Source organism: Polyodon spathula, chromosome 7, assembly GCF_017654505.1.
Source record: "Polyodon spathula isolate WHYD16114869_AA chromosome 7, ASM1765450v1, whole genome shotgun sequence".
Classification (NCBI taxonomy): Eukaryota; Metazoa; Chordata; class Actinopteri; order Acipenseriformes; family Polyodontidae; genus Polyodon; species Polyodon spathula.
The window spans coordinates 3,046,642-3,062,268 of record NC_054540.1 but is presented as its reverse complement, the minus strand read 5'-3'; the positions used below and the strand labels follow the sequence as shown (position 1 = coordinate 3,062,268).

Below are 15,627 nucleotides of genomic sequence, written 5' to 3'. Positions count from 1 at the left end.
TGGTATGAAACTCATTACAGCTGTTCTAGCCAACCTCCCCAGGATGGCCACCACAACTGGGCTCTACTGTATGTACCATCTTGATGAAGTCATGTCCATCAGCCAGCCTAGCGTCTGTCTGTCGGGAGGCCAGTTTTTCCAAACTCCATCTTCCATCACCCTGTTACAGTCACCCACTTAAAGTTGAGTCCCAGTTTACAAAAGTCTTTGAAAAAGTAACAGTAACAAAGAAATAAAACAATTCATAAGACAGGTTCACTTTAAATCTCATTATTTATTTATTTTTTTACAAAATGAATTACATTTATTGAATTAACAAAAAATCCTTACTGTGATTAATTTGTCTCTCTCAGCTTCTTTGTATTTTGTGCCCCTTGTGGTAATACCCAAAAGAGATTGACCTTCTTCTTTCAAACACAAACAAAGAACGGGCAAGTTTACTTGCATGATATAACCCTAACCCTTTTCTGAGACAATTGTGTGCCTACAGAATACATCAAATATGAGGGAACCTCATTCACTGATCAGTACAAAACATCACCTTTCACCGTCAATGAGAACAGGTTCATCTGGATAGCTTGAAGTGTCTTTTTCTAATTGTATGTCCTATTATTGCATAAAGAAACCAGAAGATGTTTGAACTACTTTCTGTGACTTATCTGAACAGGTGAAACCACACTGAGAGACAGAGAACATCCACTAATATGCCACCATCCATGTGAAAGGTTACACACATTTTTTAATTTATATAAAATGAAAACAAGAGCACAGTAGAATTGGTTTGTTTTTTTAAATGGCACCTTCTGCATACTCCTGAAAAGACTCCTAAACTGGATTTCTTAAGTTCAGGGGTTTTGAAAGAAACGAACACTGTCATTCATTAATTCACAATTTCAGATGGGGCAGAAATTAGTTGCACACCCCTTGGGATAATTTCTAAGACAAACTCACTTTGTATCATTTAGGAGTCTTTTCAGAAGAATTCCTGTGGTTGATAAAAAATGACATCAGTTCCTAAACCTGGTGAAGAAGTATGTAAATGAGAATTACACAAAACATACATAGGATAGCTAAGAAATGAAATATATTCCCAAATTGAAGATGTATAAAGTAAGCCTATCAGCTTCTTGAGGAACCTATTGCAGGAGGTTTCAAAGTGTCGCGTGATAACATTAGAGACCCACTCAAGAGCAGCTGCTTGCAGTACACCTGTTGATTATTGACTGTTTTCATAACATACTACATGAGTGTTTATCCACCTTTTCCACCCAGAGTCCCTGTTATGCACATTTAAATGAAACACGGTGCTGCAGATCACAATGTTTAGGTGCTGGTTTCCACTTCCTTCTCACTCAGACCAGCAGGTTTCTGCTAAGGAAGGACGTTGTTTTTCTGGTCCTGCTTTAAAAAGACTTCTACTTCGGGTGAAGCTTTTCTGTGGTCTCTTGTTAATTTCTTTATCTGAACGATGACAAACCCAAAAAAGACATAACCTATCAAGCGCAGGCCCAATATTAATCCAAGGAAGAGGAGCCTGTGAAATAAAGCAGAGTTAGAATCAAGGAAGAGCAGCCTGTGAAATAAAGCAGTGAGGAGCACAGGACTTCAAGCAGAGTTAGTGAGGAGCAGTTAGTGAGGAGCACAGGGCTTCAGTGAGGAGCACAGGAGAGTTAGTGAGGAGCTTCAAGCAGAGTTAGTGAGGAGCACAGGACTTCAAGCAGAGTTAGTGAGGAGCACAGGGCTTCAAGCAGAGTTAGTGAGGAGCACAGGGCTTCAAGCAGAGTTAGTGAGGAGCACAGGGCTTCAAGCAGAGTTAGTGAGGAGCACAGGGCTTCAAGCAGAGTTAGTGAGGAGCACAGGGCTTCAAGCAGAGTTAGTGAGGAGCACAGGGCTTCAAGCAGAGTTAGTGAGGAGCACAGGGCTTCAAGCAGAGTTAGTGAGGAGCACAGGGCTTCAAGCAGAGTTAGTGAGGAGCACAGGGCTTCAAGCAGAGTTAGTGAGGAGCACAGGGCTTCAAGCTTCAAGGGCTTCAAGCAGAGTTAGCACAGGGCTTCAAGCAGAGTTAGTGAGGAGCACAGGGCTTCAAGTTAGTGAGGAGCACAGGGCTTCAAGCAGAGTTAGTGAGGAGCACAGGGCTTCAAGCAGAATTAATGAGGAGCTTCAAGCTTGTTCAAGCAGAGTTAGTGAGGAGCACAGGGCTTCAAGCAGAGTTAGTGAGGAGCAAAACAGTGTATTTTTAGTGAGGAGCACAGGGCTTTTACTTCTTAAGGAGACAGGCTTCAAGCAGAAGGTGTTTGGCTGAGAGGTGCATCCAATGCTACCTGAGATTCTAAAAAGGCTTACCATTAGTTAAAATATTACCATTAGTTACGCTATTATTTTAAGAATATAAGAACATAAGAAAGTTTACAAACGAGAGGAGGCCATTCGGCCCATCTTGCTCGTTTGGTTGTTAGTAGCTTATTGATCCCAGAATCTCATCAAGCAACTTCTTGAAGGATCCCAGGGTGTCAGCTTCAACAACATTACTGGGGAGTTGATTCCAGACCCTCACAATTCTCTGTGTAAAAAAGTGCCTCCTATTTTCTGTTCTGAATGCCCCTTTGTCTAATCTCCATTTGTGACCCCTGGTCCTTGTTTCTTTTTTCAGGCTGAAAAAGTCCCTTGGGTCGACACTGTCAATACCTTTTAGAATTTTGAATGCTTGAATTAGGTCGCCACGTAGTCTTCTTTGTTCAAGACTGAACAGATTCAATTCTTTTAGCCTGTCTGCATATGACATGCCTTTTAAGACCAGAATAATTCTGGTCGCTCTTCTTTGCACTCTTTCTAGAGCAGCAATATCTTTTTTATAGCGAGGTGACCAGAACTGCACACAATATTCAAGATGAGGTCTTACTAGTGCATTGTACAGTTTTAACATTACTTCCCTTGACTTAAATTCAACACTTTTCACAATGTATCCGAGCATCTTGTTAGCCTTTTTTATAGCTTCCCCACATTGTCTAGATGAAGACATTTCTGAGTCAACAAAAACTCCTAGGTCTTTTTCATAGATTCCTTCTCCAATTTCAATATCTCCCATATGATATTTATAATGTACATTTTTATTTCCTGCGTGCAGTACCTTACACTTTTCTCTATTAAATGTCATTTGCCATGTGTCTGCCCAGTTCTGAATCTTGTCTAGATCATTTTGAATGACCTTTGCTGCTACAACAGTGTTTGCCACTCCTCCTACTTTTGTGTCGTCTGCAAATTTAACAAGTTAGCTTACTATACCAGAATCTAAATCATTAATGTAGATTAGGAATAGCAGAGGACCTAATACTGATCCCTGTGGTACACCGCTGGTTACCACACTCCATTCTGAGGTTTTTCCTCTAATCAGTACTTTCTGTTTTCTACATGTTAACCACTCCCTAATCCATGTACATGTGTTTCCTTGAATCCCTACTGCGTTCAGTTTGAGAATTAATCTTTTGTGCGGGACTTTGTCAAAAGCTTTTTGGAAATCCAAATAAACCATGTCATATGCTTTGCAATTATCCATTATTGATGTTGCATCCTCAAAAAAATCAAGCAAGTTAGTTAGACACGATCTCCCTTTCCTAAAACCATGTTGACTGTCTCCCAGGACCGTGTTACCATATAGGTAATTTTCCATTTTGGATCTTATTATAGTTTCCATAAGTTTGCATATAATAGAAGTCAGGCTTACTGGTCTGTAGTTACCTGGTTCAGTTTTGTTTCCCTTTTTGTGGATCGGTATTACGTTTGCAATTTTCCAGTCTGTCGGTACCACCCCTGTGTCAAGAGACTGCTGCATGATCTTGGTTAGCGGCTTGTAAATTACTTCTTTCATTTCTTTGAGTACAACTGGGAGGATCTCATCCGGCCCAGGGGATTTGTTTATTTTAAGAGCTCCTAGTCCCTTTAACACTTCTGCCTCAGTTATGCTAAAGTTATTTAAAACTGGATAGGAACTGGATGACATGTGGGGCATGTTGTCAGTATCTTCCTTTGTAAAAACTTGTGAAAAGTAATCATTTAATATATTTGCTTTTTTTTTTCTTCCTCTACGATTTTGCCATTTGTATCTCTTAAACATTTAATCTCCTCTTTGAAAAGTGTGCGACCAATAAATGCAGAATGTACCCATAAAGTATCTCACATGAAGCAAATCAGGGAACCTGGTTTGGAACATGTAATTGTAATTTTATGAGAATTGTCATGTATGTTTACTTTAGTATTAATATACACATTGCCTTCGAGTGCTTGACAGAATGTTCAGCATTGACATTTTCTGTAGTTTACAGAAAAGTGGATAAATATATTTATGTTTTCTTATTATTAATACAATGCCATTATGGCAAACGCTCACACACCTTAGACAGAGACATTTCATCAGCAGCTGCATTTCTATCTGAAGAACATGTGAACGCAGACATTGGACCATCTGCCCGTTCCATGACTCTCACATTGTTCTTAGCAAGAGTGACATGCTCCACCATGTGTTACCTGAATGAGACGTTGTTATACACCCTGCATGTTCCACCATGTGTTACCTGAATGAGACGTTGTTATACACCCTGCATGCTCCACCATGTGTTACCTGAATGAGACGTTGTTATACACCCTGCATGCTCCACCATGTGTTACCTGAATGAGACGTTGTTATACACCCTGCATGCTCCACCATGTGTTACCTGAATGAGACGTTGTTATACACCCTGCATGCTCCATGACCCCCACACTTCTTGGTCCCCCATTTTATGCATGTTGAGTCAATCAGGGCTCCAAAATAAATTGGAGCTGGGATCCCACCTGAATAGAAATCAACCGTCAATTCATTAACATGGGCCTTGATTCTCAAAGCTACTTCCTCCAAACTGTCAATAGCAAATGTCAAAGCATTTACTCCAGTCTTTATCTCGTATTTATTTATTTTATAAAAAAAAACATGTTAATGTTAGTAAATGAAAAACAAAACATTAGGAGTGCTTAAGAGCAACTGAAATGTGAAACTTGGTTGTTTATTTCTAGTTTTGTGAAATTAAGGTGCTTTACCGCTTTCAAAAAATAGCAATTAAAGACTAGAGTTGAAACTTTGAAAATATGTCCCTATGTTTCTTATTTGAGAATTGGTGTTTTATCTTTTAATTAGTATTTAAGACTTGGAGAATCTAGCCCATACTCTTGTTCATCTGCTTCCTTATTTTTAAATGGATAAAAGCATGTGTTTGCGATGGGACACTATTGATCTGCAATTAACAATATGTATTTGGAACATTGCAAAATAAATAAATCATATGAAGTAAGTAACATGGGCTACTGTGTGGCAGTATTAGAATGCATTTATAGATGTTAGTAATGTTCATGTTTTGAAAGAACTTCATTGCTACATTATCTTTCTTATTAGTAAACACAAATCAATGTAACCTACCCAGCAATCGGACTGCCATTGCGAGGATGCCCACAGACAATGATTTCAGGTCTGGATCAACACACCTGTCCATGTACAATACAGAGCGTTCGTTAGACTAACCTGAATCCAACACAAATACACTTCCTATGGACTGTACCAACAACTGCTATTGCCACAACTCCAAGTGGTACAAGATACACAGACATTACATTCTGATGCTGTTTGTGTTGCGTGCTAGTGCAACAGGGCTGAGCTGGGTACAAACAACAAGGAAGCGTCTAATTACAATGCAAGAGAGCCAGGTCTGTCTGCAAAATAGAATCTGGGAAACTGAAGAGCGGCTTCTGTGCTCAGGTCAAGGCCCCTTAACATAAAAAAAGCATGAAGAAGCAATCAGAATGATTGTAAATACCTTACAATGGCAACAGGACGCTGTTAATGAATCAGTTTGTAATAGTAGACATCACTGGGAGGAAGGAGGGCTGGTTTACCTGAGGGATATAATGTACAGTGGTGTGCTTCCCAGAGAGAAAATGAAGAAGCTCAAGGACTGGAACGCCAAGTAATATATGAACATTCTGGAACACTTCTCCTCTCGCGGGCACTGGCCCAGAAGTGCCGAGAAATTCCCAGATCCAGGCTTAGGAAAAGCTTCAATACACCTGCAGGCATGAAACGTCTACAGCAAGGGAAAGATAATGCAGAATGAAAGCATGTCATGAAGGCTTTCATTCCTTGCTTTCTGATGTGCTTTCGCTGCTGCAACTCATTCACACATCAGAACAGCAACATGGAACTTCCACTCCTGCTTTCAAGCTAACAGATGTGACCAAGCTCCTGAACCATGGAGGGGAATCCCAACCTGGACTGCTGGGGAGCCTGAACAGTAGAGGTTACTGAAGTATGAACGAACCCCAGGGAATTTTCCTCACTAAACCAGTGGAGGCACAAAAGCCATTGCACCGCTTCCTGTTGACACCCAGAGACCAGCAACCCCACTAGCATCGGATTCAAAACATGCTCCTTTGGCTTGTCCTTGCTTTACTAAGTGAGTCACCGTGGACCCCTAGACACACTATGGTGTAAGGATCAGATGGGAGCGGGAATGGAATACTGCGTAGGTTGGCCTCACCGTGTTTCTTCCACTTCCTCTGGATATGTTACAGCCAGCAAAGCAAGGGGAAATGTACGTCATCCCATTCTCTCCGCACACTGGCTCCCACTGGTTCACTGGGCAACCACAGCCAGAGTTACAGGCCACCGACACTCTGCTCTCCAAGTCTGAAATCCCTGTTCTGAAATATAACCATAAATAATTAACACTCAATAGGGTTACATTCAGAAACGCTAAAAGAAACGTAATCAATTCAGTGACAAACATTTAGACTAGAGGTCTTTTTCAATGTCTTCAGTTGAATGTCATTGATGTTTATTTATTTTTACATACAAGATTCCATTTGAACGATCGCCTCCCCACCCCCACGATAGATGATTCTCACCATTATTTTCCAGTTTCAAATAACCATGCGCTAATAATGCCTGAGGGGAAATATCGCTGCTCACATGAATAGAAAAAAAAACTGCCTAGAAGTAGTTGCTCTGTGCATTAATGATTCAGACAATTGCTTTCATCATCGATGACGAAGACGTGGAGTTCAGTGTTTAATATTAGACAGTAGACGTTGCAATCTGATTGATTACACTTTCCTGTTACACTACAATCCATATTTTGGATTATTTTTGTTTATTTAAAAAAAAATAATTAGATATTATTATTATTATTATTATTATTATTATTATTATTATTATTATTATTATTATTATTATTATTATTAATAATAATAATAATAATGCTACAGTGCTACTTTGGATGCTATGTTAATTTATTACTTCCTGTTGTGTTTTCACACCGGCCACTCTAATTCCTTGCTTAGAGATTATGTAAAGCCATTTATTATAGTGGATGGAAAATGTCATGTCTGTGTGTATATTATATATTTCTCAACTACAAATGTGGTTTGGCATGATGTGTTTTTGTACTGCACACTGTGTCTTTAAAGTTAAATGTTTGTGAAGATATTTGAAATGACAGAACAGTGGACATACTACAGCAGCTTTGTATTGTATTTCACCAGTCCAATATGTGAACTGCACTTGTTGATTCTTTAGCATGGCTGTGTGCTGTGCTCTACCTTTGAATTTTCAGCATGTCTAATTGTAAACATCATCTTCTTAATGTGAATAATGACCCTGCCTGAGCAAATGCCCACTTTTGCCTTAACGACAACTTCACGCCCCGTGGGTGTTGACGCGGCAGAATCTGGTTTATTTCCAGTTTTGCAAGTCAGCACATGTTAATCTTGGTTCAGTATAAGCAGCATTTTTAAAGGTGTTTTAATTTCGTCTGAATTCAAAACAATTAAATACTGCTGCTTTAATATAAAGAAAAATGTCAAAATGGTCAATTTCAAATCAAAAACATTTAAAAAATCTGTTCAATAAGGTTAGTGGTCATAAAAACAGTTCTAGATATTGAAAGCGAAATCACTCACCCTGCATAGGAAACTGTGAGTCCAGCGATCTCAGCATTGTGACAGGTTAATGCAAATAAAGGTAAGGTACAGAGGCAGCCAAGGGTGGCTGTACCCAGGGCTACCTTGGCAGCTCCCAGGAGATCTAGCTTAAACTTCTTCATGATAAGACCACTGAAGAAAATCCCCATGGAAAAAGCTGGCATGCTGGTAACACCTAAAGACCAAAGAAAGGAAAACACATGATTTCAGTCATGACACTCATGCGATAGATTTATTAAAACAGACTAGACAACACAACTACAATATACAGATTTTACATTATATTATTTGGCCTCTCCTTTCGAGGTAGCACAGCCCTTAAATGAGCTTGCAGATAAGTGGTGAGCCTGACCATAGGGAAGCCATGGGCAGGATGGCAGGATACTTGCCCTCCCCTGTTAAACGAAGCCAGAAGCAGGTGGAGGCTGGGGAGGAGGAAGTGAATTCTGACACAGAGTGGGGACATAATGGATTGAGCAAAGATTTGAATCCTTTCCTTGCCTATCATTGGATGTATTGTTTATCGAAGGCCAAATAAGATACTACCTATTCGACTGATGAATAATTAAGTGATTTGATCCAATGCTGAAGTGAGTTCCCTGCCAGAACCACCACTTTGCTTAATGGCCTTCAACTTCCAAAATGCTTGACATAGCTCTTGGAATTATCTGACAGGCACAACACACAATATGCAAGTTCTTCTAGGACAGTGTACATAGTTCTAGCATTGAATATATGGTTTGTATTCAACGCTGCGGAGCAAAATAAATATATATTCATACCCACACACACACACACACACACACACACACACACACACACACAGAGCACCAAAAGTAACTTATCACTTATATTTGGATAAAATTCACTAGATGTGATCGAAAAATAACAAACTGTTTTAGAGCATGTGCAGTCAATTTTTATTGTGCTGATTAACAATTGACATCAGAAGATGTTGCAAAATGATGTGTCAGTCTTGGGGAGGTGTTGTAACCCTTGGTCTCCCAGTTCCTGGCCGTTGATGTTGTTGACACAGTTTGTCTGGTTAGAACCATCTCGCCAGGTTTGAAATTGCTGGCTGTGAGCTCCAAAGATGGCGAGCCACAGTACGCTGCCCTCGTCCAGCCTCCAACATGCCGATTGCATGAAGGCGCTGCTCTCTTGACAGAAGCTGCATATTGTTTTTTTTTCTGTGTTTTTCTTTATTGCTTTTATTCAAGCTTGCAATTCAACAGCTGAAATTACTCCATATCCAGTGTCCAATCAACTATCTCATTAATTAGGTGATTAAGTGCATATGCTTCAGTCATAGTCACTCAAGTGTATCATGGTCAAGGATGAATGATCGAGTGATTTAAAAAACCCAAAAACATTTTGACAATGTCCATCATTTATATGCCTTATTTTCAAAAATAAATGTTATAATAGTGATAAGTTTCTTCTGATGCTAGGTTTTATATAATATATATCTTTTTCAGATCTCCTTTTAGAATTTTATCTTGCATTCATTCAAATCCAAATCTATTCCTTCAGCTCCCAATATTTGTGGAGGGCAATACACAATACTCCAAAACATTAGAACATTTTAATTGAGGAATTTAATTCAAGACTTAATGGTTATTTTTAATAAAAAACAAATTATTCTTATATTTTTTGTAGCTAAACACCTGTCAGAGTAATAGGGTCAGAATTGTATGCTGTACTTTACCTATTAAAAAGTTTGCTTTGGATGTGGATTCTCCAAACTGTTGTTCAAAATATTTTGGTGTATAAGTTATCAAAACAATGAAGGCATTGAACATTAGAATGTTCAAGATTAGATAGAATACATAGATCTTGTTTGTGAGCAGACGCTTCAAAGCTGGCAAAAAACCTGCAGGGAAAAAGGAGATTGTCATTAAAATACATAAATAATGTTGGGGGGGGGGGGGCACAAATACAAAATGTAAATATATATAAAACGTACCCTTTGCAACATCTATGATTTTGGGTTGCTCGTCTGTTGAGTCTGTTTGCTGGTTTCCTTGTAACAGATTTTGTTCTGCTGTAACGCTGGAATCTTTTTCCGGACCCCCTTCTTTGGGCAGAGTTTTGGGCAGAAAAAAGAATGGAAATGCAGAAACCAAGCTGGTTCCTCCAGCGACTATAAAGCCAAGCCACCAAGCACCGACCCAACGGGAATCCTTCATTGATATGGCAATACTTCCTGCAGGAACAACCACACAAGAAATTGTCAAGCCTACAGTAAATTTTATCAAACAAAAAGATAACTCTATAGGTATTTAAAAACATTTGTGTAAATGTAGCTAAGGTACAGTTTTAACTTGCTTTGTCATGCATCAATTATACATATTATATAATGACATACTGGGCATCCAATAATGTATTTATTAGGACTGTGCACATACTCAAACAATCTGTTTAATTTCCTTTAATGTGTTTGAAGCTGTTAGGTATTAACTAAAGTGGAACAAAACATCTTAATTACACAACACAAGCTTTACTGGAAGTAAAGTTACTAGAATGTTATGATACTGTTAACCGGCTGTCTAAGTACACAGTGGTTTTAAGCAATCATTGCAAACTCTTTCTTCCAACTTACCAAGATCAACAAACCCAATGTCTACATACAGCCTTGCACAAAACGCACCCAGCATGAACCCAAAAAGAGGTCCAATCAATGCAATGGTATGGAGGCACCCTGAAACACAAATCGGGAAAACAAACCAATGAGACTCCAGATCGGTTATCTAGATCACAGTTATCACGAGTCAAATGCAGAGTTACCAATGTAAAAGGCTGAGTTTTCTGGTCTGGCAAAATCATCAATGAATGAAATTCCCAGTGGTGCAATGGATGCTTCACCAACCCCTCGTAGCATGTTCCCCAGCAGCACAGCAACCCACATCAGGGAGCCTCTATCATGTTCACAACCTGGACAAAAGTGTGTAAAATAAAATCCATGAGAGGGTTACAGATGGAGATGCAGTTTCGTTTTTTTTTCTTTTTTTTTTTTGTCAGCAGAGGCTGAGCACAAACTAACGACCACGCATGCCTTACCAGCTATTCTGGAAGATTGTTGCTGGGCCTGAAGCTCTGTAAGCTGGCCTGGGTCTTGTGAACACGGGAAGCTCACTGTGCTGGAGTTAGTTGAAGCTGATATTGTTGTTTCGTATTTATAGCTGTGAAGAAAATCATCAGAATAAAAGGCATAAAATACAAAACAAGCAGAAAGCCAATTAGAATAACTTCCTTCTCTAGATACATTAAAGGTTTTGAGGAACACTTACAAGGAATAACAGTTTATTACAACATGTTCATAGTGACAATACTGTACCGGCGTGTGCAGTCTGGGATACTGGGGCTGCACTCTTAACCCAAAGCTACCTTGTCCAGACTTGCTACCTTGTCCCATTCTACTTCTTCGCTTTCCAGAAAAACTGCTATGGGTTTTATAGGGTTCTATAAATAATGAACTGATTCATTGGTTCAATTCAGTTAAAAGACCAGGAAGAATCTAGCCCTTGAAAACCAGTATTGTACACAACTGAATCACAAAGTTCTAAAGCAATTAGAATGATTCTTACCAATACCTTCGTTCGTGCTCTTTAACACTGAATTGCTACTTCTTTAATAGCAGTCTAACATTGTTTATAGCATCCTATAATATTCAATGTATTGAGCGTTTATAGAGCAGATATGTTTGATGCAGAGTTGACTTACTGTCCCATGAGGAAATGAGGTAGCGCTGTGAGTAAAGTTCCAATAGACATCAGCATGCATGCAGCACCGATTATTTTTGGTCTGTGAAACTTTGCTCCAAAGTAGCTTACCAATGGCAACACAAGCAAATTACCTAAAATAAATACACAAGCTGAGTTCTGGTCCCTTAAACCAAGCAGACATGCCCATAGGATACAGTGTAAAATTGCATAGGAAATGGGCTTTTGAAGTCATACGTACCCATTTCAAAGCTGCCATCAATAACCCCAATAACAGAACTGGGAATCTCAAATCTCTTCTCTATCTGGGTAATGGAGCTTTTCATGTAACTTCCAGATAATGTTTTGGAAAAGTATGTAAACGATAGAGCTACCAAAAACATCTGTCAAGAAAACAAAGATATACAAACAAATAAAATGACACTTTGGATTAAGTGTCTAACTGCATTGTAGTTGCACCAGCCGGGTTTCCACAAAATAAGTCTCTCCTTTCGGGTAGTGTGGGTTTCCATGCAGTTCTCTTTTAGCCAGAGAATCTTTTTCCAAATGGAAATAACTGAATGAATATAGAAATACGAGTGGGTATATATTTATATATCCAATTTGGCCTTGCATGACATTGTGCAGCTTTTTTAAACTGGCTTTCCACTATGTTTTTAGTTATTCATCAAAATCAGTGTACTATTTTGAGGCCGATAGTTTTTTATTTCAGCATTATGACATAATCTTCACAGTCCTGCCATGCGGTGTGCACACAGAACCTGCTGTACAGTTTAAAGCTCATCATTGATTGTATCGACCGCACTGAAGGCTACTGTGAATGTATTAGTTTGAGATGCGATGGCGTGTGCTACTGTGTGTATAACCTTGATCTCCCTTTGTGACACACTCATAACAAGCACACAGAGCAGCCTGTGGAAGCTGTGTTATAAAGTTCAGATCCGATACTGCACAAAAGAGCAGCTCCAGGAAGTATTGGGACACCCCTGCTAGTTGTGGTGATGGGGGGGGGGGGACATTTGTTGCCTGTTTCCCCCCCCATCGGACTGCTTGCTTACTAAATACAGATATTTATCTTCAGATCATTTTAATGAGTAAGCTGTATTTTACCTACAAAATATCTTTCTGCATCAGTAACTTCGATAACTGGGACAGGATTCAGTTACTTTTTCAGAAACCCATGTTTGAGGTAAGATGAAAAAACAAATATCCCAACCAGCCATTCTGTAATGGTAGAACATGGATAACATTTGGGCCTCCTCTGAATTTGCTTTTCCTTTAAGACAAGACAATTATCTAATTATACTAAGGCAGCTTGCTTGTGTGGAGGGATACAACAGCCATATACATTTTGGTGTAATAAGTGTTTACTGTTTGATACAGCCGCATTATAAAATCACAGGGCAGACTGATAGCACACAGTGCAATGAGATAGTTGGTATGCCTTTTTAAATTGGTAATATGCTAGACTTATAGACGTGATCAACAATTTGTTACAAAGGAACATGGAATGAATACGAGTAATTAAACCTGCATGAACTAACAAGACTGAATTCTAAATGTTACCATTTCAAGCCTTGGTTATTACCCTCTTGAGTTTCCTCTGGGTCAGTCAGTGTTCTTATAAAGAGCTCTTTTGTAGTGGTAATCTTTACAAGTACACAGCTACAGCACATACAGCACAATGACCAGGAACATTAGCACATACCTTTACATTGCGAGTGCAGCATGTTCTTGTTTTTGCTTCTGATGGATCTTCAAGAGGAGGCAGTTCTTTCTTTAAAGGAGGATCAGGAAACCCCTCTGGTCTCATCTCCACTGTCATTTTTCCTGAACAGGTTTGAGTTTTCTGTGAGCTCTCCAACTGACTGTGGCCAAATATGCTTTTACACTGGCTAGAAAGAATTATTAACAGCTGTAATATTACTACAAAAGCAAAAAAGCTAAATAACCTGACTCAATATCAAAAACTTTGTTTTCCTACTGTCAAACAGCGAAGGATTTTTTCAAATCTCCCATTTCACTGCTGAGATATTCCCTTCGCAATGTATCTAGTACCTCACGGTTCAAAAACAGCTCTGATCGACTAGCTGTGCGTTTCGCTGCTCTGGCCTTGCATGTATCTGTTGATGGTGAAATCTCAGTGATCACATTGTAGGGGAGGTCACAAGCTTTCCATTCATACCTTGACTTTGTTTGTAGCCTAATCCATTGAAGAGTAATCGATGTGCGTACGTAAACAAGACACATATTTACAAGCGAGAGCGCACTGTTACGCACATAGGATCAAGGTTTCTTACCGTTTTCTGATCATTTTTCAACTTGTAAAATTTATAAAATTGAACGAAATGGGAACAGTGTTCCAAAGCATCCCAAAAGAAGTAGATTCTGTCTTTTCAAAGTTTTGGAGGAGATGGATAATAGTGAAAGCGATGGCGAAAAATGAACTTTCTTGGTTGAAGAGCGTTGATTCAGCGTCTGTGAAGCAGCATTAGAAGATAGATTGGAGCCTCTTCAGGATTTGTAAGTATAATGGATCCACACTACATTTATTATTATTATTATTATTATTATTATTATTATTATTATTATTATTATTATTATTATTATTATGCCATATAAAAAGTTATACGTGTTTACTGTAAATGTTATTAGAAAATGCAACCATTTGACTCTCAAGGGGCACATAGAAATAAAAATGTTTTAACAATTTTTATTGCATAGTAAAGAGCAACACCATGTCTCACCTGCAAGCACTGGAAAAAAAATCTGGCTCTTTTCATGTGCTACAAGGTGAAAAAATGATGATAGAATATTTCTTTGTTTATCTCCTTCCAGTGTGGTACTGAGTAAGACTTATATCAAATCTGAGGTTTTAGTCCTACTGGCCAGCGGGTTACCTTGAATTCAAGCCCTGAACCATGCCTGTGCTGTGTATACCTTGGAAGATAATGTGATTTATTTAAGGTCATAGCCCTCCAGGCGGAAATTGCCTGTGGGAGGCTGGGGGTTTAACGGGTTAACTGCAGGCAGGCTAAACTGGAATCATCTCTTCAGTTACTATGCCCATGGTATTTCATAGCAATATACAAGTAGTGATACTCCATGTAAAACCATTTCACTATCCCTTCATTTACATTCATGTGAAAATTCTAGTAATGTATTTGTTAATGTATTAATTAATAACTAGAATGTATTTAAAACGATGCATTCTGTCAAATTTTTTAACAAAAGGCTGCACTGTCATTCAAGTTTAAGAGTTTCACATTATAAACACATTTTGGAAAATATTGAAATACTTTATACTGTAATGTTTTATTTTGTTTCATAGGATTTCTGTTTACTTAAACATTTAGTTTGCAACATTAAGTAATGCTTTACTTTTATTTCCATTAATAATAACCACAATCATATATACAAACGCACCATTTCATTCTAAATTCATATTGAGCTCATATGAATTACACATCAAGCAATGATTATGGGAATAAATCATTCTTAAGCAGCTACTGTGTAATGCTATTCTTTCTTATTGAAATCTAAAATAAAGCAAAACCAGACATGATTAAGACCGTCACCAGGAGAACTACACATCATCAGAATATAATAATATCATTATTTCATTTACAAATCTTACTATTTCAGTTGAGTCCTCTGGATCAGCCCAAATAAAGCTACTCCTGGTTCATCTGCAACAATACCTTCTAAGCTTTCAGAGATAATTAACTAGTATTGATATTTGCACTCCTATTTGTCTAGATGTCAGACATCAGGCAACATTATTAACCATACAGGATGATCCCTCTAAAAAGACCAGACTTGGAAAACCAGTATTGTGCCCACCTGGATTAAAGTTATAAAGCAAGTAGAATGATTCTCATCAATACCTTACTCTTAACAAGAT

General features: G+C 38.5%; 1 protein-coding gene across 2 annotated transcripts; it reads right to left on the bottom strand.

The window, feature by feature from the left end:
• Positions 1-254: 254 nt before the first annotated feature.
• On the bottom strand, positions 255-15,427 carry LOC121318001 (solute carrier organic anion transporter family member 1C1-like). Of its 2 annotated transcripts, none has more exons than XM_041254153.1 (15): positions 15,361-15,427; positions 13,432-13,618; positions 11,965-12,106; positions 11,725-11,857; positions 11,062-11,183; positions 10,789-10,935; positions 10,604-10,702; positions 9,968-10,207; positions 9,710-9,874; positions 7,981-8,176; positions 6,561-6,723; positions 5,920-6,107; positions 5,447-5,511; positions 4,710-4,827; positions 255-1,534 (listed from the first exon to the last, which is right to left on the bottom strand). In XM_041254153.1, exons 2-15 carry the CDS (start codon positions 13,546-13,548, stop codon positions 1,372-1,374), a joined length of 2,058 nt encoding a protein of 685 aa, XP_041110087.1. In that variant the 5' UTR covers positions 13,549-13,618; positions 15,361-15,427; the 3' UTR covers positions 255-1,371. The 2 variants fall into 2 exon arrangements, with proteins under 2 accessions (XP_041110087.1, XP_041110086.1); XM_041254152.1 differs by lacking the exon at positions 15,361-15,427 and adding an exon at positions 14,024-14,056.
• Between the last annotated feature and the right edge of the window lie 200 nt (positions 15,428-15,627).